This window comes from Cetorhinus maximus, chromosome 20 (genome assembly GCF_964194155.1).
Source record: "Cetorhinus maximus chromosome 20, sCetMax3.hap1.1, whole genome shotgun sequence".
In the NCBI taxonomy this organism is placed as follows: domain Eukaryota; kingdom Metazoa; phylum Chordata; class Chondrichthyes; order Lamniformes; family Cetorhinidae; genus Cetorhinus; species Cetorhinus maximus.
Genome location: NC_135898.1, coordinates 14,660,030 through 14,683,634, shown reverse-complemented (window position 1 = coordinate 14,683,634; position 23,605 = coordinate 14,660,030). Strand labels below are relative to the sequence as shown.

Below are 23,605 nucleotides of genomic sequence, written 5' to 3'. Positions count from 1 at the left end.
AGGATTCCTGGATTGCCAGGACATAATTTTCATGGCAATTACATCATCACTATACTGCCTGTGTAGAGCCAAACCGGTAGGAAACGATTTCCTTCAGATTTCTCCATTTTATTTTGCTATTCTGCAAGGTTTTGAGGGTGATGTTTAATCTTTCTCTTTTATGAACAATTCTGTTGCTTTGCATTAGAGCCAAACTCGAAGATTTATACCAGGTAGAATATTGAAGGATTGTATCCATATGTGTTCCCCAGTGTTACACGCCATTGGTCTAAAAAATATAAACTTTCTGTTCACTGGCCTATTCCTGTGTTGCCCTGTAACAGACAATAGGTATGTAAAATTGGCTAGCTCCTTTCATCCCCTGATAATTTGAAAAAAGTGTATGCTACATCTCAGCATGTCTGGTGGTGCAGTGGGTAGCATCCCTGTTTCTGAGCCAGAAGCTCTGGATTTGAGTTCTACCCCAGGACTTGATGGCCAAGGAAGGTATGTTCATAACGTGGCCAAACAGGTTGAATATCAACCTGCAAATCCTTCAAACACATGCCAATGGCAGGTGGTAAGAGCAGGAGAGATTCCTGATCAGCCATGTGATGGACAGAAAGTTGGAGCCTCTAACATCACTGTCCATTGCTCCAGACTACAATATGCATATAAAAGTGCATGTTCCCACAGCAACTTGGAGCTCCTGAGTTATCTGTAACATGCCATCATGACATCTTAGCACATCTGTTGGTAGTTCTCTATTTTGGGAACTAGCAGAAATAAATGAGATTCATTTCATTCACAGGAAGAGCTACATTTCAAATTGCATGAACCACATTGAAAAAGAATGTAACAGAACAGCACGGGGCAGATTTCTAGGAATCATTCTGGTTTAGATTGCCTGGCATAGGTTAGACAATGTATATATTTTTGATATTTTGGGTACAAAAGATGTGCTATCTTAAAGCAAATGTAAGATTATTGAAGCTGCCTTTGGTCTTACACATTTTATTTGAAATATAGATTGCAATTCAAGTACTTAAAAATGAAACCAAAGTGAAGCAGGGACTAGTGATCAAATTGCTGTCCCAAACAGTCCGTAAGTAACTTGGGTGTTGAGACACAAATGGTACATTTTAAGTCGGGTGCAAATAAAATTAGGAACTGAATGTTGGAGTCATATGATGGATATTAAATTGTTTTGTGTATCATTGGTTATTACTCAGCATTTATGTTAAGGTTTGACTCTTGTCATGAAAATATAATAACTTCCATTATATTATTGTAATTTATTGTAAAGGTAGGTTAATAGGGGGCTTGGATTAGTTTCTCTTTGTGAGGTTGTGTGTGTGGGGGGGTTTTAATTGAAATACAGACAGCTGGCCTGGATGCTTTGGTGAGAAGCTAGGTTTGAAATGGCTGAAGTTTTAGAATGTGAGGTGTGAAGAACATTTGCATTTTTAGATAAATCCAAGTAGTGAATTTCAAAGAGATGGTAAGGTGCTACACCTAAGCCAAACAGTGTGTTTATTTTTCCCAAAGATTACCGATAATATGAGTGCTATGGAAGATTTATATTGTGGAAAAGTAAAGTTGCAAAGACATTTTAGACAATGGGATTTACACTAAAAAGGGAGAAACATGTATAAAGGATAGGAGGTTATGTACAAGGAAAGAAGGAATTCTAAGATCTAACAAGTGTGAAAAGCCTCCAGCCTTTATGTACCAAGCTGCTGTCTCCAGGAACCAAAGCTAAGAGAATTCATTTTAACTATCACTGTCCAGGGTACTGTGTGCTTTGCCTGGGTCTGCTGTAATCTATGTTGTTTTATTGTTGCCTTAACGGGGGCGTAAGTGGGAGTCAGATTAATTAGGGGAGCTAGGAGTTATCATAGTACTAAATTGTAGACCTATGTATGAGCTAGTAGTTTTTGCAGTGTATATTTTGTGCATCATGGTGCACAGAGGCCCTTAAATAGACTATACAATGCTTCTGAGGCTCAGTCACTTACTTGGCTTGTTAATTCAAAACAACTTTACTTGCTGAAACACCTGAAAACCGTTCCATATTGTAGCAATGTGGCATTGCCCAAATCTGCTAAGATACACAGTCACTTATTTCCAACCCATTTCAGTCTCTACATTTTAGCTCTGTACCTTATGGCTACTGAAATAATCATGAACATTTGAGGTTTTGGGAGAGGGGAAGGGATTAACCCACCTTGACCCTAGACATACGTAACCTGTTAGTTTTGCCTCAATAATTATTAAGTCATGAAATCAAACTGTTAAAATCAGAAACATAATCCATAGTTTGTTTCTTAGTGGTTAAAATCAGTAAAGATCATACTGCTTCATCAGTTATCCATGCAACATTTTTTGGCGAAAGCTTCACTTTTAAGGAACTTTTACAAAGCACTACCTAGACCTAATTGGTGACTATAATTTCATATTAAGCACTGAAAACCAATATTCATATTCTCTGAATTAACAGTGAAAACCATCATATGAGTGAGATACTGTGTCAGATTCAGTGAAACATTTCTTAACAGGGGAGTAGAATGGTTGTCATAATTGGCTTCGTGACCAGTGCAGTAAAGGTTCTGGGCAGATGACAGCTATCTTCAAATGGGATCACACTGCATCGAGGAAGTTGGACACAACTCCATCATAGCAGCAGGAATGTAGAATCCAGAGGTTTCAGTTTTTTAATTCCTAAGTTGGAGGTAGCATCTTCTAATTCAACGAATCCAATGAGCCTTTTTGACATTTTCATTAAGTAGGACAGCTGACTAGTACATATATGATACCTTTTCCTGACACAGGCAGGAGCCCACTATAGTAAGCTGCAGGCCTGTTTTGCACTTGATCACTAACGCTGAAGGAATGGTACCATGCTGTCCCAGTCAGCTATCCTTTATATCTGAATGAACAAAATAGCAATCTTCATTTAAACGAACATTTTAAAACTTTCACAACAATAATAAAAAATATGCAAAGCAATCTTTTTAACAGATGATCATTTTTCTAGAATTCCATGTAGTTTCCTATAACTCGGTTTCAGTATCAAATTCCCCCCACCCACCAAGGCCATTAAAGATGGCAGACACTGAAATCCTTTAAATAACATTTCATTAGAAATATAGGAAACTTTGGAGATGTTTGAGACGAATGCAATGTGATTTTTATTGTCGATGTTGCGCATGAATGACTTTAAAGCTGCATGATCCCACATTTTGGTGCCATTTTGTCATGTCTATTAATGAGTCATTGACACAACTTCTTAAAATCAAAATTAAAATGGCAGAATTTAACAGATCTCCCCCTTCCTCCCAATTCCTTCCTAGCCAAGAGAACTATTAAGTGTCCTGCTATGAGGCCTCCTGTATCTCTTCAGACTGCTTAGAGTTGGATAAGAGAGATGAAGCACAGCAGCTCATGCTTTCCCCAGTCACTCGAGTTAAGTACTCCCTTCCTAAAGCACTTTTGATGTACCTGCACCAGACAGACTGCAGCGGTTTAAGGCGGCAGCTCGTCACCACCTTCTCAAGGGCAGTTAAGAATGAACAACAATTGCTGGACTTGCCAGTGACACTCACAACCCATGAAAGACTGAAAAAAAAAAATCAAGATCAGACTTTTATTGGGAATCTATATTGGGGGTAAATCTAATTATGGAATCTGAGCCATGGTGCAGCACCAGAGCCAAATGTTAGCTAAATAACTCCCTAGTGGGGAAAAAGCAACTCCAGCTCTTGCCAAAAATGGACCAGTTTGGGGGTATGAAAGTGTATTATTGGTTATGGTACATGATTAACAACCCAAAGGTTATAAACTCAATCCCAGTAAGACAAGATCTGAAATGACTTGAATAAATCTGGTAATTTGATCTCAAGAGAAAAGAATGACCATTAAAGCTCCCAGGTTATCATTAAAAACCCAAGTGGTTCACTAATGTCCTTCAGGGAAGACCTAACATCTCTACCTGTCCTGAGCTATACATGACTCCAATCCCACAGTGGTTGACTCTTTAAGCCCTCATAAGTGGCCTTGTAAGCTGCTCAGTTGTAAACCAATCAATATGAATTTAGAAGGCCCAATACCACTTTCACAGGGTCTCTTGGGATGAGCAAAAACTGCAGCCTCATTCATAGAGTTTACATCTGACGAACAGGAACTGTGTGGCGCAGTGAAAGCTAGGACAGGAAGCAAAAAGGGAGAAAAAGTGAAAAGATTTTTCTCAAGAAATCAAGATTTTTGACATACATAGACTGCACAGAATTGAATCTAGAGCAGTTACTGCATTCTGGGACATTCAGCTTTCATGCTGGCAATGGCAACATCAGCACAGGTCAGAGTAATCAATGTAGAGAAATCCATACTTGAAAGAGATGGGATGGGCAAACTAAAAATTGATGGTTTTGTTATACAATATCACCCCTGTTATGTTTAGGGAGCTTTTCTACACTCAAGGCAAACAGCTGTGTAGACTTATGGATTCATTTTCAAATGTTGAATTTCCCTGCAAATATATGCCTTCCTGATTGAGCCAGTGAATTCAGCATGGTGGTGGGGGGAGTTTTGGCTGTAAACTGAATCTCTAGCTCTAAGGTACAGTGTTCACCTACAAACACCATGTGCCACTACCCTTCTTTCCCATCCAATTAACAACACCAAAATCACAAGTCATGCAGCTTCAAACATGAGATGCTGTACTTTAGGATGATTACAATTAACAATGTAAAACAGTCTTTATGGTTCAAGCCAAGGTGCTGAAGCTGAACAGCATGCAGTTTTTAGCTTAGGCCATTCATAATAAATCCTGCATCAACATTCAACAAGCTGATTAATTTTAGACTCGATTTGTAAAAACTGACAAGTAACTACAAGGTTGACTACAGCAGCTTTCGATATTTTGAGTGTTCACTTTCCACTGCAGTGTTTTATATATAATCTATTTAAAGACTTGTGTATAAAGCTCTTGTAGTTTTGATGAGATCAGTTTTACTTAAGTACAACAGCCCACAGCTACATCATCATTAGGCCTGTAAAACTAAAATAAATCTTTCAAAATTTTGTTGATGAATTTTTGTTAATGAATTTAATTATTCAAAACAGCATAGGCAAATGACTTCAGTTTCAGAACTGTTTACGTTTTAAGGTAATTACACAACTGAAGGGTTTTAGAAATGTGAGATGTTGTGCAAAGAGCATCTTTTATAAATTGGGATGGAAACTGGGCAGCATAAGCTTTTCTTCTTCTTTTCAGGCCTCATCCCTACTTGGTGTCTCAGGTTCTCATGACTAATAAAAGAGATGCAAGCAATAAAAAATTATTTTGCTTTCTGTGTTTTTTCATTGTATGTCTTTGACCTTTCTGTCACATCACCTCAGTTTTGCCATCTTCTCTGTAATATTACTGTTATGATTTTACATGTGAGGCTTCAAGTTTCTCAGATGTGGCTGAAATTCTGAAAATGCATTGAATTGTAAGATTTACTGTCTTGGTATCATTTGCATTTTGCCTAACTGGTAGGCTGGACATACATGTATATTACGTTTTTTTAATGAGAAAGTTCAATGCATTATTAAGATTACTCCATGCCAATGTGTGAATACAACAGATGCTAACTTCTTCTGAAATACCAAATCTTGCTGGTGTTCCTGGCTAACTGCCTATCTGTATAATGTCAGATATATCTGATCATCTATTGGCAACTACATTCATTGAGGCTACTTTTCTTTTCCATTGTGGCTAAGTTAGGTTTTGTCTCAAATGGTTCGGATTGGTTTTTTTGTTTGCTTGTGTCATGTCGAATTACCAAGTTCACTTAATTTTTACATGGAAAATTCATTTTAGTCATTCACTATTTAATTATTAGAATAATTCAGGTTTCACTAGAACGATAGAAGATAAGATAAATCATGAAAAAAACAGATTTTTTGGGATAAATTAAAGGCTGGATTTCAAAACATTACTCCAATTTTTTTTTAATATTAAGGGTGGGGAGGCTAAAAGGGAAAAAACTAGTCCCTTTAACCTCTAGTAGAAATGAAAAGCTAAATTATCAATTAACCACATATTAAGACATATTTCATGTTTTTTTATGAATGGCCACTTTCTACAACTTGGAAACACACACAGGCAGTCACGTGAAATGCAGAACACAGCATGCCCAGACAACTTACAGAGTACAGGAGGCGGAGGGTGAGCAGACTGGAGCACCTCGGCCTGAGGCCCAGCACCTGACTGGTTCCTTACAGCACTGCTCTCAGCGCCCTTGGCTGGAGGCAGCATGCAAAGGACGATGGAAACAAACACACAGAGCATGTTACACAGTAAACAGAATGAATGATGAAAAACACCACAAGGTGAGGGGGCAAAAATAATGACGGGACATAATCTTTCGACAAGGCTCAAAGTCTAGTTTTGCTTAATCAAGCACTTTTTTCTACAAAAGATCTGAAGCGGGAATGTGCACATACAAGATTAGGTAGAAATATTGAAAATCCCATTAAAATAAGAAATTTCTCAATTTACAATTGAAAAATTTCACCGATTTACAGCACAGGCCTGATGTCTACAGCCTCTCCCGCTCCCTGGGATTAGGGCCTCACATTGAATTTTATGAGTGCCAAAGGCTTACATTTTTTCTTATTTTCTCCTGACCCGCTAGACAGCAGCTCAGAGATGCAAAGCCAACAACCACATTTTGTTTTGTGTGGGCTATGAGGGAATTGGGAAGAAAATTAAGAAGGAAACAGCAGTTTGTTTGCCCGTTGTTGCAGCAAGTGGTGATCTGCCACTTAGTGAGCACAATGACAACAACCAGAAATAATCTCCAGTCATGACCTCAGGTGGGTGAAACGGAACAATTCAGACAAATTGCACAGGACAGAGTCAGTTAACATTCATTATTGGTCTTCAGACATTCTCAGTAGATTACACTTTTGCAATGAACAAAGTGGAATTCTTTGTTGAGATGAAATGGCAAAGGATGGGATAAGAAGGCAGATACCATGACTAACTACAATAGTTACTCCATGAAAGGCAAAATTTAAACTTTGCATATAAAAACATTATGACCATGGCAGTTACTTTACTTTTGTCAAGCATGTCACCTGATTGCTTCACACTTCAGAATGTAGAAGTTGTTTCAGGCCCTAGCCCAGCAATACAGAGAAATGCTTGACATTTCGCTGAGGTCCATGCTTCAGAAACTATTCACACATCAAGGAACTTCCAGTCAGTCTAAAGACAAACTTAAAAATCCCTTCACTTGGCAATTTCAGACAATTCACAAGACCCCAGTTCCATCCATGGGTCTAGATAGAGTCTTGAGCAGCTTTACATCGAGCTAGGAATTAGCACACCATCACACATCTCTCTTGGAGTGGAAGGAGCCAAAGTTCCAGCAAGCAATTTGTTTCTGCTTGGGGTGAGCTCAAAAACCACACATTCATATGTCTCTAGGACTTGTGCTTTTTTTAAATTCCAAAACTCAGTTAATCATGCATGTCACTTGACAAAAATCACTTGCACGACCGCCAATTTAAGATAACATGGAGCCAATATGCTTAAGTATTTTCATGCATGAGACAGACAACTGTAACTTACTCTGGATGGGTCTTTGCATAGCTCAGATAGTGGACTCAAGACAGAAATAATTCAGAACATTCACAAAAGATTGGCATTTTTTCTTGGATGCTAATTCAATTTGTAAAAAGACTAAAAGGCAAGCAACAGAGGGGAAACGTTGATTGTAGGTGTTTTCTCATTACCATTATCAGCCAAGCACCCATCACTGAAGACACTAAGGGCCTGCAGTTTGCCAATAAGTTGCTTGCTACCTACTGAGCAATATTAATAGCATCAAACACCAGCCTTGTATGTCACTTTTCACAATACACCTACATCAGATCACCTCCAAAATTACAGCAAGTGTTAACTTGTCACAATGTGCGGAAATCTGACCTGAAGAATGAGAACATTCTTGACTCAAAACCTACATTGTTATCAAGCATGTAGTAATAAAAAGATAAAAGCAGAATCACAGGTGAGAGACTTTAATGAAATAATGGCAGATGCAACACTTGTTCTGAGAACATTATAACTTAGTGAAATGTTGTGTAGTTTGTGTTTATCTGCCCACTGGTCATTTGACAGTAATAAACTAAAAGAGTAGGCCTTGGTACAAAGGTTGGTTTAACTGAATCTGACCTAATTGCTGTGAAACTCTCGAGAAGTGACAAAATTATCTGACGGCTTGATAAGTGAGACATTATCTTCCAAAAGCATCTGGTTACTTTTATCCCAATAAAACAGAACATTCTGTAACATCAGAATGAGGCAGTTTGATGTCTCGCTTCAGCTGCTGAAGAAATACCACTTTTAGATACCACTGAATGTTAGACTTCATTCAAATAAAATAAAACAAAACAGAGTGCAGAATAAATCTCATCAAGGAGGGGATCGCAATGAAATGATAAAGCTCTTAAATGGTATAGAAAAGATAAATCTAAAGTAAGTTGCATGTCTCAAAGGATATAAATAACAAATTACACAAATGAGAATTACATTTAAAAAAAAAATAGCAGGAAGAGCCTGGGGTTTTATCGTACTACTTAATATTTGAAATACCTCAACAGGAACTTCCACTTCACTGGCTCTTTTTTAGATTCGAGAAGCGGAGTTTATGCAAGCTTGGAACACACTCATGGGTGCCATTTATTTTTATAGAAGCTTGGAGCTGTCCTCCATTTAGCATTAAGTGGGATCCAAATTTCTTAGAATGTGTCTCAACAAGATAGTGATGAGTTCAGTCCCTGGTCCCTTCTTAATTCTCACTGTGATGATTCAATTCTATTTGTTGTATACTCGTTTGACATACTTTCCCCAAGTAATATGCAATATTTGACATTCATTAACATTAAGTATTATTTAGTACCAATTACATATCCAGTCTGAACTATTTGCAAAATCTTCCACTATATCCACTGTTGTTCTCTTAAATCTTCACAGCACCAGCACATCTGGCCAACTGGCAATTGGTTCAAATACTCAAGTTATTAATGCAAATTTATAATCAGAATGAAAGCACTAATGCCTGGAATATATTAGCACCTCTACGAGGAGCTTGGTTAGGATTGTTCATCAAACCTGAAATGTTAACCTCTCTCTAAGACCTGTGATGCATTTCCGGTTTTCTTTTAAGCCTATACACTGTTTTGTGCTCCATGAGGTTTCACTGGCATGCACCTGAACTTGTGATGGCAGGAAACCAAACTCTGATGTGGTCCTACTTCACACAAGTTCCAACACAAGCAATTACATCATATACTGTAGATAGTGTTTATAAAGTCTGCGCAACTTTAATCTTTAATAGCTTTGGATATAGACATGATAGAAGCAATCTGTAAATGGCATATGAAAGCATAATTTGTGAAGATTTTTCAAGTTCATGTTGTTAATGCTGTGTTAAAGTTTTCCTAATTGAAACTGGCAACAGTAGAAGAAAATGTGAACTGTATGTACAGCTAGCAGAACTGAAGTCCATAGCAGCTGTTAGAAGTAATATGACTGTTCATTATAGGAAAATACAACACATAAATCAATGAGTTGGATGAAAATGTTTCTGTCATATGGACATCCACAGTTATTAAAGTTGCACAAGAACTTTATAAACACCCTATATAATTGTATATTATTTTCCTTTCCTCACCTGAAGGCTTTGATTCATAATAGAGTTCCACAGGTGCCCATGCTCCCCCAGGAGCCCAACTGTGGTATGAACTCAGACATTAATGAATTGAAGTTATTTGACTGGGGTAAGCTTAATGTTTACTCTCTCCCCAAATCCACAAGTACACTATTTCAGCAAGGGTCACTGGAAGCCCATTTAATTTTCCCCTCTGCAGCCCAGAACACTGAAGCCAATTGTAGCATCCCAACTGCTTTACTTAGCTGAGACCAGTTACTTCACCACAGACAGAGATTTAACCAGAGGATCTTATAGACTCAAACACATAATGCCCTCACCAGGTGAGCTGATAGGGATGTTGCAAGAACTTTTTATGTAAAAGTACATCTAAACCCGTCAACTCAAAGTCAATGATGTCTGATTACATTAGAAATAATGACATTACAAGTGTTTTCCATAAATCCACGGGGACCTATTCTTTTGAAAGCCAGGATACTTGTTATTTGAGTTGCCTTGGTTGAGACAACATTAAATCATGTCCTCTCAGTTTGAATGGATATAGAATTACAGTGCTCATATTGAGAGAGGGATTACTGAATTAACCCCCAGATCTCACCTTGAAAGTACCACCCTACATTTCCTATACACTTTACCATCTAGTGAAGTAAAAAAGTTAAATAGCCATAATTCAGGGCCACTAAAGGTTAACATTTCACTCATAACTCCCAATAAGTGTCTCTCCCACCCATCGTCAAGTCACCTTTATCACTTTGAGACAAAGGATTCACATGTTCCTCAGCAGTTCCTCAGAATAGCTTCCATACCCTTAAAAGGGTTAGACTGTCACTAGTAAAATCATAATGCTTTAGAGTACTAAGCAGGAACACAAATTACTTAAAGCCACTTAGCATGCTGTCTATTCGTAGCAGTGTCCTCTCTGGTCATACATTGCTTTGGATTTCTTGAGAGCACACTCAATTAAGTTTATAAAATCACAGGTGATGTTGAATTTAAAATGGCAATCATATTCAAATCATTCCATACAACCCTGTAGTAAATTTTGCAACTATCTAACAGCTCAACGTGCAGAATGTGTGCTTGATGGCATTTGTCATTAGCAGTACGAGGAATTGCTGTGAAATTGTACTTCATGTTGCAAACATTTAATGAATTAAAAAAAACTCAGTTCAGCCTCTGAGACTGAGTTTTTGTCCGCTCAAACCAATCATTCCAGTGAAACTACCCAACAAAGATGGCCAGCTTCAAAGACAATTGAAGTCTGCAGGCCGTCCCAGGAACAGATATAGACTATGGCAGCAAAGTGATATAGCATACACTGACATTAATCTACCTACTTAGAACCACAAGTCCAGCCTCATCTCTTGCTAGTGCGCACAGACCACAGGCATTAGAATTTCCTCAAATTGGTTTTGACTAAACCAGTGTGATCTTAGAATGAGTGAGTGGGCATTTCTAATACACTTTACACCAGCACTAACAGGAGATTTTCTGTCTGGTGTCACAACTTGCCATCATTAAAGAACTAAATTAACAGCAACCGGAATTACTTGTTTTAACTATTTCCATCAGGGACTCGAGTTAATCTCGGTGCTGCTAAACTAAAACTTCTAGATTGATAAGTTCATCCTGGTTCAAATCAGCTCCCAAACCAGTTTGACCGCACTCAGAATTGAAACATTGCCTCGCCCTCAAAAGCAAAAAGTGTGCAATGAGATTGAATGCCCAACTGACCCATGTGAGCTTGACTTGTAAAATCAGCAGTCCAACCTACACTCTAGTCAGTAAGGCAGGCACAGGCTCATCAGAATGTACCAGGAAGTAAGTGAGCATAGTGAAAGCAAGCTGCAGTCTTACTCGACCTTACTACAAAGGCATGTCAACCGCTGGCCATCTGGTGCAAATATTATCAGGCACCAATGAAATAAAGTCTGTGGACAGCTTTATCAGGACAATGACCCAAAGATACAAATTCTAAAGATAAAATTTAAGTGGATAGATATGAAACAATGGCTGTGGTGAGAAGGTTATTCATCTCTTGAGTTCTGATGATAACGTAATGCATTAGATCTTTGCTCTGGTGGTTTTGGATGTTAACTGAATTCCCTTAGTACAATGATTCTAGTTGCAAACTTATTCTTCCAATTATTATTTTCAACATTTAACAAACTACAACGTCTTTGGATACAATCAAGGATAAATGTGGAGTTGAGGTCACAGCCAGATCAGCCATGATCTTATTGAATGATGGAGCAGGTTCATGGGACCAAATGGCCTACTCCTGCCCCTAATTCATTTGTTCAGATAACTTTTCAAGTTTCAGCTCAACTAGGGCAAACATAATTCATACCCACTCATTACAGCAAGGCTTATCAATGGGATGAGTTACAGCAGTGAAATCATAGTAGAGAAGCATACACATACTGTCTACAAAGGAACACAGGAACAGGAATCGGTCATTCAGCCTCTCATGCTTGTTCTACCATTTCAGTACATCATGTATTTGCACCTAACGGGTAACAAGCTGGGATGTGGGATGAAGCACAACTGTTCTTTCAAAGAACTACAACAGGCACAATGGACTAAATGACCTCCTGTGCTACAAGTTTCTCTTATTCTATAACTCCAACTCCATTTACCTGGCGTTCCTCTATATTCCTTTACACCCTTAACTACTACCAATCCTCCTTTTTGCAAGGACTCCATTCTATTCCTCGAGTTCTTGCTTTCAACTGCAATTGCTCTGATGATCCCACTTACCACACCAGAGCTTCCAAAATGTACCAGTCTTTAAAACCATCATGGTTGTCTGTCCTGTTTTCAGAACTTCCCTTATCCTTCTCCCCCGGAACTGTGATAAGGTTACTCTTACCCATACCTTCAGCCTCATTTGACAGGTCATCTACCGATATTTCCACTACCTCCAACATGATTCCATTATCCAACGTGATCCCATTATCCAAAGGCATGGCTCCCCTCCGCCCTCTGCTTTCTAAAGGGACCCGTCCCCTGACGAATCCACAGTTCTCGCTTCTGTCAACTGTACCACCTGCACTCCTGCTCTGGGCACCTGACAGCACAGGGTCAGAGATGTAACGCCTGCCCAGTCATCTCGTCTCACAGTACCGTCTTGGGTTCCAAACACTGCTCCATGGTGAGACAACAATTTAGCACACAATCACTGCTGCTCTTGGTGCACACTTCCCTGCATTTCAAGACCAAACACCTATATTCTGTCTTACAATGTGACCCTGAACTCTCTCCTGCCAGCCACCTGAGTTTCCATTTAATTCCCCATCTCACCTCAGTCTTTGACTTTCTACACTATTGAAAAGAAAAATACTCAATGCAAATCTAAGAACACTTATCTTCATAACCCTTTGACCCCAAATATTGACCTTAATAATGCCACACCTTACCTGTAGCTCCCATTTCCTCCGGCAGGAAGCTGCAATATGAGAATTAACATCACTGTGGGTGTACCAACACCATTTGAACTGCAGTGGTTCAAGGAGGTGCCTCACCACCGCCTACTCAAAGGCAATTAGGGATAGATAATCAGCAATGCCTACGTCCTGCCAAATAATAAAAAAAGTCATGTGCTGGTATTTTTGAGCATAACTGGAGCGGGGGTGACATTAGAGGGGAAGGTGCAGGCAACTGCCTTTCTCTCCTCATCGGATCACAGCACTGGCGAGAAGGTATCAACCTTGGTGACCACCTATAAGGCACCATGATTGACAAATCATGATTGGAAATCTTTACCTGGTCTGGCCTACATGTGACTCCAAACCCACAGCAATGTGGTTACGCTTAACTGTGCAATGTGGACTCTTAACTGCCCTCAAAGAGCATTTAAGGATGGACATCAGATGCTGGCATTGCCAGTGTCAGCCACATCCTGTGAAAGAATAAATTTAAAAAAACAGCCCCTTGAGCCTCCGTCATTGAATATCATGGCTGATCTTCAACTTCAACATCTGTTGCTAATTTAAGCTCTTTACAAATCACTATTTCTTTTCCTTTGTGCCTTTTTTTTTGCCCTTCCCAGTGTTTGTTCTATTTTAAACTCTGTTCATCTGTAGTATCTTCCACTTCTGCTGAAGTGTCCACATCAAAAATATCTTTGTCGCACCACAGATGCTGCCTGACTTGCTGAGTCATTCCAGCCTTTTCTGTTTCATTTCAGATTTCCAGCAGCTACAGTATCTTGCTATTTGTTCACTTGTTCATGATTCCTTGAACTCAAAATATGACAGCCATACCTGACTCTGACAGGAGCTGCCAAGAGGAGAAAGATTTGTTTCCGATCTCTTTACAGCCCCCAGCATGATCGGGTGAAATAAAAAACCAAACTTGAATGAGGTGGCTCAGTGTGAGCCTTTTGATGATTATTTATGCATTGTTTTACCCAATTAAAAACCAGAAGAACAATTGCAGCACACGTCTTAGTTGACCTCTGAGCCCTGCAATGGCACTTTTTAAAAGCTGCTCTCAATGTAGTGCTCACCTTTAACATCTTCGTCTTCAATAGTCGTGTTACTGCTGTCTGAAGACTCCTGCAAACAAAACAGAAACAGTCTTACTGGCAATACTCCTCGCATTCACCACCTAAACTCTTGAGTTAATAGTACTGATACTGAACTCAGGGCAGAAAAAGAAAAGCATTTATGTGAAAGCTTGAGTGAAACAGGGTAGGAGGAAGCATGATGATGAAGCAGAGAAGAATAAAGGAACTAGTTTTTATAATTTGAACCATGCAATTTTTTTATTACGTAAGTATCCTATTTACTGTCGAATAATGTTAATTAGGTGGGTTTTTTTAAAAAAAAGCAAGATAAGTGAGATCATCAGTGAATTTAAACCTTGCAAATAGGTCACTACTACCTTGATGGTTGGTGGAAGCAGATTCAATACTAACTTGCTGTTCTAAGTAATTTGACTTGAGTAAGAAGGACAGAAGGATCCAAATGCATACTCAGATTGCAGGTACATGTGCCATCTGGTGTCCGGCAGTCATTTTTCAAAAACAAGTTTGAGCCCTATGCAATCTGAAGGTCCCACTGTTCATAGGCTGCACTGTAAAAAATACAAAGCTCTTGCAGTTGGGAGCCACAGTGAATGCTGGCCAGTCACCTTAAGGTCCCAATAAGAGAATTGTACTTTTTACAGCCTGAAGAACATACTGCATCTTCATTGCAGGAAAGATTACAAGAAGGGATGATGCTGAAATGTTAATGTTAGATTTGAGTGATGAGCATTTAACCTATTCTTTTGGTTGATTAGGGATTACTGTCCAATAGAGGCCAAATCAATTTCTAACCGTTTCTATGTCTGCTTGATGTGACCACTCCTATCTACCAAAACTTTAACTCTCTGGATATTTTGGAGTTAGTGTACCTGCAACTCAGCTGGTATGTGTCTCAAGTTCCAATATATTCACAATTATTTCAGAAGTAAAGACTCAGTAGAATAAAGGTGGACACATTAACAGACCAATTTAATAACAGTGTTTGTTAAATCATTTCTAACTGGCAGGCTCATCCAATCACCAAGAACAAAAGCTCCCATTGATCTGCCAGGCAGCATGGTCCTGAGAAAGCACAATTATTGCTGTCGGTTGGAAATACAAGTGTGTATTCCAAAGGTTGGAGCTGCAGTCTGTTTGTTTTAGCAAATGGATCTAATGAAGGATTAGGTCAAGGGTTTTGGGGTGACTTCTCCTACATAATGCAATGGAGATTATACATCAATCACCTCTCAAATCTTGCCATTACGTGGTTGAAGGAAGTTATTGTGCTACAAGTTGGATCCAATGAGACCAGTGTGAAGCAGGGTGCATAATTACACCCACATGGACTGTATTTAATGGTTTGTACCAACAGTCTTCAGTCTCACACCTAATCTTGAATAAGCCAACCTTTGGAGTATCTTTGGGGGATTTAAGTCACTTCTCTGTGACTGTAATTATGGCTCAAAATACAGAAATGTGACAAACCAAAACTGAGAGATTAAAAAAGTGTTGTCCGCTGACTGGGTAGAAAATTATGTTCCCTGTTGGATATAAAACAAATGGGGAGCTTCATTCCACAATTTAGACAAGAGAATAAAAAGTCAACTTATTTCACAATTACATTAGAATGGAGGAACTTGAGCATCTCAAAACTTTATTGCATTTCAATCCAATCATGGAATGGCCTTCAGTTTATTGATTAACATTATAATGTATTTGGCTGCAAACCAAACCTTCTCAATAGCTATCTTTTGCACTTCCAACCACAGGTTAAGGTGTGAGTGCAGTCTAAAGATGCCATAACATCTGACCAATAACCAAGGAATGTTGGCCAACTGCCTCGGAGGGTGACCAAAAATTGGAACCTCTAATCAATAGTGTTTGGAGAATCAAACCTGGAGTGTACGAAAGGACTGATGAAAGGACTCAACTCTGGTCTTCAGTCTCCCTTATTTACAGTATTCATCTGCCCAGTTCCAGTTATGAGACCTTCAATCCTTTGTTACTCAAAAACAGGAATCAGAACCTGGTAACTCTGACTTAATAATAGGGACACACTTTCTATGACAGAACGTGACAAAGGAAGATTTCAAAGATGGGAAAGACTACAGCACAGACAGATGGTACCTTTATCCCATCCACAGGATTATGGATAACAGTAGTTTGTGGCTCCTAAAGAGATGAAAGCAGATATAGAAAAGGAAATTTTAGTGCGGAGAAAAGAGGTTATAAACCAAATTAAAAACAGAGAGGCAGAAACGATCAAGAAAAAGAAGGAAAAAAGCAGAGAAAAGGAAAAAAAACTTGACACTTTTCTCCTGCAGCATTTTACCAAAATAAACAGTCTTGAATGGCTAGAAATGGATAAGAGATGAAAGGATTGCAAATCATGATTTGAATGGGGTGACTTTGTTACCCTGCTGAACTGAACCCTGTTGTTAAATTGTAGAAAGCGAACTCAACACTCCCACAGCTGGGACCAAATGGCAGCTTGATTTAGACACTTATAGCTTTGGCTGACCACTGAATGAAACTGGTTTTTAAAAACACTAACATCAGTTTCATTCAGTGGGGACTGACACACCCACCACCAACCCTCAACCACCTCCCAACTGCAAAGTTAATGAATAACATTGGTTAAAGAAAAAATACCTGCACCAACTTTCTGTCACTTAATACGCAATGAACTGGACTTGGAAATACCAAAATTCTTGCAAAGTTAAGGTAGAAATTAGATCAGCAATTGCTTCAAACAGCTGACTTAACCCTTTCTTTAACTGAAAGTTGGCAGAGAGGCAGACATGGCATGAGGAATTCAGTGACTGGAAAGAGGGGTCCAGTTTAATAGTGCAACCCAAGGGATTGGTGTGGCTGGTTTCAGATTGGGGCCTCCAATTAGCTGTTCAGAACCATGCAGAGGTTCTCTACCCCCCAGCATTGAGTGAGCATGATGACTCAGGTCTGCAGTGGGCATCCCTCAGGGGATTGGTTATCCATCCTGGATGCACCAGGAAACTTTCTGCACTCCATGTTACATCAGGGGAAGGGGAGGGTGGAAATATATCAGCTGGGGGGAGTACGAATGGGGATAACAAGCCTCACAATCTAAGAATCCCACGAAAGTGAGACACTCCAGAAAGACATGTACATACTAATTTTCAGTGGGACAAACTGGATTACATTACATCAACAATGAGTACATGAAGGGTGTTTCAAGGAAAAGTGCTGTTCAGGAGAATATGATCTTACCAAAACGATTAAACAATTATGGCACAGGTGATGCCAGTGACTCCTAATCATGGGAGCTAAAAGAGGGCACGGGGTCTGGAGGAGGTGGAAATGTGTACGTGGCCATATTCCACACAAATACATTCAAGCCTGCGGGCAACTGGATCAAGCTGAGGATCTAGAAATTAAATGTAATATTTTAAATTTGAAATTAACACCATATTAAAAAGGCATTTCTGCCATGAGCATCAAATGACAGTGGAGACCCATACATACTCTTTGGATTAACTATAAATGTTCAGACATTCAATACCACATGGACCGTGGTGGTCAGGGGCGAGAAGGCAGGAAGAAAAATGAACATACAATTCTTCAGCACTGAATGATAACTGGGGGAACTCAGGATGGTCAGGGACTTTTCTCAGGCATTGTGTAAGAAGGGGGTCTTAGGTGGAAATAGGCAGAGTTGAGCCATTGAGCACTGAGAGCTCTGTGAGATCACCAGCTTCTGCATGACCTGAAGCAACCTGTCAAGATTTGACAGGCAAGGGGAGCCTACCAGTTTTTCTAATTCTAAATATCTCTTGAGCTTCAGACATATATGTATAAGCACAAGGATCTAGTGGTTTGATGCAACTGAAAGACTTGCTAGGCCACTTTAAAGAGCAGTTGAAATTCAAACACTGGGACTGGAATCACATGTTGGCAAGACCTGGCAAGGACAGCACATTTTCCTGAAGGACATGAGGGAATCAGTTAAATTTTTACAACAATCTGGCAGCTTCACAGTCACTTCTTATTTCTACATTCCCTTTTCACTGAAGTCAAATTCTCAAACTGCCATTTGAACTCCCATTCTCTGGATTTTTAGGCCAGTAATATAACCAGCACCATATCCTCCACTTAAAATGACCACTTACAGTACAAACTGTACTGATGAGGTTCTTGAGTTGTCCAGTCAGTGCTGATTACCAAAGCATATTTATTAACAAAACAAGATTTCTGATCAATGAGGGAGTGTGCTTCTGTTAAATGGCTCAAAAACCCTCCCTGAGATTCTAAACATTTGGCCCAAGTCTTGGTAATAGGTTCCAAATGAAGTTAGTGAACAGTTCAAAACTTGATACTGTGCCAAACACTGGAAAAATCCCTTTGAAGGACCAAAGCATCAATATACATTGACAGGTTTTTACTTGGCTACTGTTTAATGTAAATTTCGGGGTGTCAGTAGGCTTTGAACATCTTAAGGCAATAGATACCATTTGCACTCCAGTTTTGTGTATTTACACTGCATTTTTGTGGGGTCATCTCAGTTTCCTTTCTCTTTGTGCTTACTGTGGCGCTTTCTGCTCACCCCTCCCTCTATCCAGGCACAAAGATGGCCAAACGTTACTCTATCTGGCCCTTTGCATCACAACCAACCATATAAACATGCACAAAAAACACTCCTCTGAATTAGCTGGAATTTCATTAATCTTCCCTCCCCTCCAAAAAAATTAATCTGGAGATGTGACCAGAACATTTTTATTAAATTGGGGATAAAAACATTCATTTCTGACGAGAATTGTCACTGAGTGTCCTTTCCTACTGACACTCCTGTTACATACTGCTGAATCACATCACAGTCATTAGCGAAAAGAAAAGCCAGTACAAAATAATAACAAGCCAACTAACACAGGAAGTATTGATGAAACATGGCTTTCATCAGGCCCCTGCAATGGAGGTGCCGAATATATATAAACACTCATTAGCTAACTAAATTTATATGAGCACCACTTAACATGTTAACTATTAAGATACTCAGTTTAAATTATCTAATAGGGAATAAAGACCACCAAACTTATTTGGAGTTCATTGCACAAACAATTCAATTTTCTGTAAGCCAAGATACTAATTAAATGGAAACTGTGTCTTGGAGTCTTGCATTTTGCAAAACTAGAGAAACTTGTTTTCCTCTGGCAATTCATAGGATATGTTTAAAAAATATTAAGGCTGCTTGAAGGAGAGACAACAGGAAAAGCTCTTTTAAGCAACTTGTATAAAAGCCATAAAGCCCTCAAAACAATTTCCAAGTTTGGTCTCAAAACGAAGTTAACTTAAGATCCAGCCATGCTTCACCAGTGCCTCTGGAAGAAGATGGTATAAGAAGAAGAGAGCCAATACCAGTGCAGGGCAGGGAATGTTTCCTTTGGGACTGGTTACTACGTTGTTTTTGGTGCTGTTTGTCTGAGGCTGTGCAGAAAACAACAGAGGGTTTAGGTTTATTTCATGTCCACTTTTCACCTCCTATTCCCGCCTGGGACAGTAGATCAAGTTGAGCCGGCAGATATTGAACTGTCTGAGGTGCGGAGCCTACTCAGATCCAGCTGTGAACAGTTGCTTTCCACTGCTAGTTGATTGGATCAGGCTCACTTTGTTATTTTGTGAACTGGATCCTAAATGCAAGCCTCAAAGTGCAGGGAACATAATTTTGGTCACAAGGGGAACCACTTTTAAAAAAGTTAATACATTTATCTAAACAGCCAGATTATAGTCACTTTATCCATGTGCAGTTTGACCAAAAGTCTTTTTGAGTGTGGAAATAAACTACAACTATTATGGGACTTATTTTACCACACGTTGTGGGAGGTGTGTTTCTCCACTGTAAACTACACAGAGCTCCATTAGCACAGCAGACAATTCAATTTCTATGGAAAAGCAAAAGCAAGAATTATGAACACCAAAGTCAGCGACACACATTTCCAGTACTGTTTTTCAATCCATCATTAGCCAAATTGGACCAGTCACTATTGTCAAACCCTACAGATCAAGTCTAAATGAACAGTGGTGATTTAACAAAGCCACAGTGCAGTGCAATCTCTTTGACGATGTAACATGGATGGTCAGAAAGTTCTCCTGTTTCTGTACCCACAGAAGTAGTGCTTTATATATTTTGACATAAAAACTTAATGTGTAGCATAAGGATCGAACACAAGAAATGGGATGATCTGCTGTCATCCAACAAAAATTAAACAAATAATAGTTTTTTTTTAATCTTGCTGCTTTCATCAGCTTTTCCCAAAATGTAGAAAAGAAACCCCTTTCAAAGGTCCTGGCAGAGGACAAGTGTCTTCAGTTTTGCTCAACACAGCCTATTGTGGGTAAATACTTGATGGTTAAAAGATGGTTAAAAAAAAAAACTTCATTAATAAGTCCCTCCAAATCCAACTGGAAATTTCCTACTATAGATCTTCTTGCTGTTTGAGCTGGGCTGAGGCTTCATCATTTATTTTGGGCTTCATATTATTAAAACCTGCCCCCCACCCACCCATCCGCTCCCCATTCCCCCCCTCTCCCCACCGCCCCACCATCAGCAACAAGCCAGAGACCTTTTCCTTCCAAAGTGGAAGTTGTATCAATTTGTAGAGTCTTGTCTAAACTTAGCATTTATTATTTGATCTATATGGCCTGACTGGTCCTTCATTACTTAGGTGGCTGCACTACAGTCAAGCCTTCAGGCCTTCTGGTAACTGCCATCACTACCATAGCACATTAGACCAAAAGGAGACTTCTGAGTTAGGCATAGGAAGGATAGAGCAGGAACACGCACCAGGATTTTAGAAACAGATCAGAAGTGGTCAGTATGTCAGATACAGATGTTTCCAAATTTAATGCAGATCTGAAATGGCCTGTCGGATCAGTCTAAGCTTTTGGGTTTTTGTTCACATCTTTGTAAAGCAATGAATTTCATGACTTAAGGAATGAAAGTTCTGAGTCCTGCACTAAACTATTCTCAAAAAATGGGCCTGTACAACCTAATTGCATTATCAAACTAATGCTGTGAACCAAAGATAATCTATTTACTTAGTGAGGTCCCTAGAACCAAGCTACTTTGTGTCACAGAGTCATGAACTAGATTTTGCTGACCACACAATTGCAATCAATTATCTCTTCAAACCTTGGTCTTTAAATAGCTACCTGTCCACAGAATTACCACAAAGTTGCCTGCCTGAAAATATAAGCTTCAGTTCATTTTCTAATGTTGCACAAACACACAGTCAGAATCTGTATTTTCTCATCAGTTGTGTGAGAGTCTACCCACAAGAAGCTTATTTCCTCCAGGTGAATGTAACTGAAAATGCTGAAGATTGATGGCAAGGTCATTTTAAGTGAAGGAAGAAGAATGGTTCACATTTCAGAAGACTGGATGAAGGGTTCAACTTCTTTCGCTTAAGGCGTTCACCAAGCTGCTGAAGTTATCTTCTCTGAGATTTCAGGTTTCGATCTCCAAAAAAAAGCCTTAAGACATTCCACTATATTTTCACAAATACTGAGTATTAAATTTAGAATCACTAAGAAATTACTAACCAAGTTCACAAAAAAGGTAGTGCTACCTTCAAAAAGTATTTTCCTTGCTGCAGCTACAAGGACAGAAGGTGCCGTCTTCTCTATGTTCTAATATCAAATTTAACTTTACAGGCCCCTGAAGGTTCAGATCTCAGGTATCACAGCACTGATGTGTGCTATTGTTCCTGATGCAGAGAGAAGGAAGTATTGCCCATTTACTGTTGTATCTTAGCAAGTTCCATTCACCCATCAACCCTGTGCGTGTTGATCTACATTGGTTCCCAGGCAACCAGTCAACACTTCAAGTAAAGAATTTTCATCCTCTTAATAAAAATCTCACCATAGCCTTGGATCTTCCTATCTCTGTAACATCCTTTGGCTCGGCAACCATCACCACCTCCCCCCGACCTGAGAAATCTGCATTTCTTGAACTCTGAATTGTTGTGTATCGCCCAATTCCTTCATCGTCAGCCATTTAGGCCTAAGCTCTGGAATTACCTCCCTAAGTTTCCACCTCTCCCACCTCTTTCAAGGCACTCCTTAAAGCCTTCTTTTTTAATCAGGTGTTTGGCAATCTGCCCTGTTATTCTCCTTAAATGGCTCAGTATCAAATTTTGTTTGATGATCCATGTTAAAGGTTTGTCTTGTTGAGTTTGCCTTTCTCAGTCAAACTCCAGCAACAGACAGAGAGCAAAAGCTGGATTGCTACGGGAAGGGAAATTAGGGACTTATTCCAGTACAGTTTGGAGCTCAGTTGTGCATTGTAGAACAAGAACAAAGAAAAGTACAGCACAGGAACAGGCCCTTTGGCCCTCCAAGCCTGCGCCGATCATATTCCCTATCAAACTAAAACATTTCGGGGTCCGTATCCCTCTATCCCCATCCTAATTCATGTATTTGTCAAGCTGCCTCTTAAACACCACTATCGTACCTGCTTCCATCACCTCCTCTGGCAGTGAATTCCAGACACTCACTACCCTCTGCGTAAAAAACTTGCCCTGCACATCTCCTCTAAAGTTTTCTCCTCTCACCTTAAATCTACGTCCCCTAGTAATTGACTCTTCCACCCTGGGAAAAAGCTTCTGACTATCTACTCTGTCCATGCCACTCATAATTTTGTGAACTTCTATCAAGTCGCCCCTCAATCTCCGTCGCTCTAGTGAGAACAATCCGAGTTTCTCCAGCCTCTCCTCATAGCTAATAACCTCCAGACCAAGCAGCATCCTGGTAAACCTCCTCTGCACCCTCTCCAACGCCTCCATATTCTTCTGGTAATGTGGCGACCAGAATTGCACGCAATATTCCAAGTGTGGCCTAACCTAAGGTTCTATACAGCTGCAGCATGACTTCCCAGCTTTTATACTCAATACCCCTGCCAATGAAGGCAAGCATGCCATATGCCTTCCTGACTACCTTATCCACCTGCGTTGCCACTTTCAGTGACCTGTGGACCTGTACACCCAGATCCCTCTGCCCGTCGATGTACTTAAGGGTTCTGCCATTTATTGTATAATTCCTACCTGTATTAGACCTTTCAAAATGCATTACCTCGCATTTGTCCAGATTAAACTCCGTCTGCCATTTCTCCGCCCAAATCTCCAACTGATCTATATCCCGTTGTATCCTTTGACAATCCTCTTCACTATCTGCAACTCCTCCAACCTTAGTGTCGTCTGCAAACTTAATAATTAGCCCAGTTACATTTTCCTCCAAATCATTTACATAGTGTAGTACTGCTGGAGGCCAGTGAGCTTTCCATAAACCTTTCAATTTCAAACAATGCCTTCTAAAAAAAATCTTATAATTGCTGCTCATCACAAATCAATGTTTCAAT

At 39.5% G+C, this 23,605-nt stretch overlaps 1 protein-coding gene across 50 annotated transcripts in view; it reads right to left on the bottom strand.

The window, feature by feature from the left end:
* LOC144694882 (calcium/calmodulin-dependent protein kinase type II subunit beta-like) overlaps window positions 1–23,605 on the bottom strand; it is a 248,380-nt gene that overhangs the window by 22,773 nt on the left and 202,002 nt on the right. For 20 of the 50 annotated variants that reach the window (XM_078565546.1, XM_078565562.1, XM_078565579.1 and 17 more), the window contains 4 exons: window positions 19,609–19,677; window positions 16,345–16,389; window positions 14,215–14,263; window positions 6,175–6,270 (listed from right to left, as the gene is read on the bottom strand). In XM_078565546.1, coding sequence (XP_078421672.1) covers window positions 6,175–6,270; window positions 14,215–14,263; window positions 16,345–16,389; window positions 19,609–19,677 — 259 coding nt within the window. The remainder of the gene's footprint in view (window positions 1–6,174; window positions 6,271–14,214; window positions 14,264–16,344; window positions 16,390–19,608; window positions 19,678–23,605) is intronic. The other 30 variants (XM_078565566.1, XM_078565583.1, XM_078565571.1 and 27 more) reach the window with 4 other exon arrangements.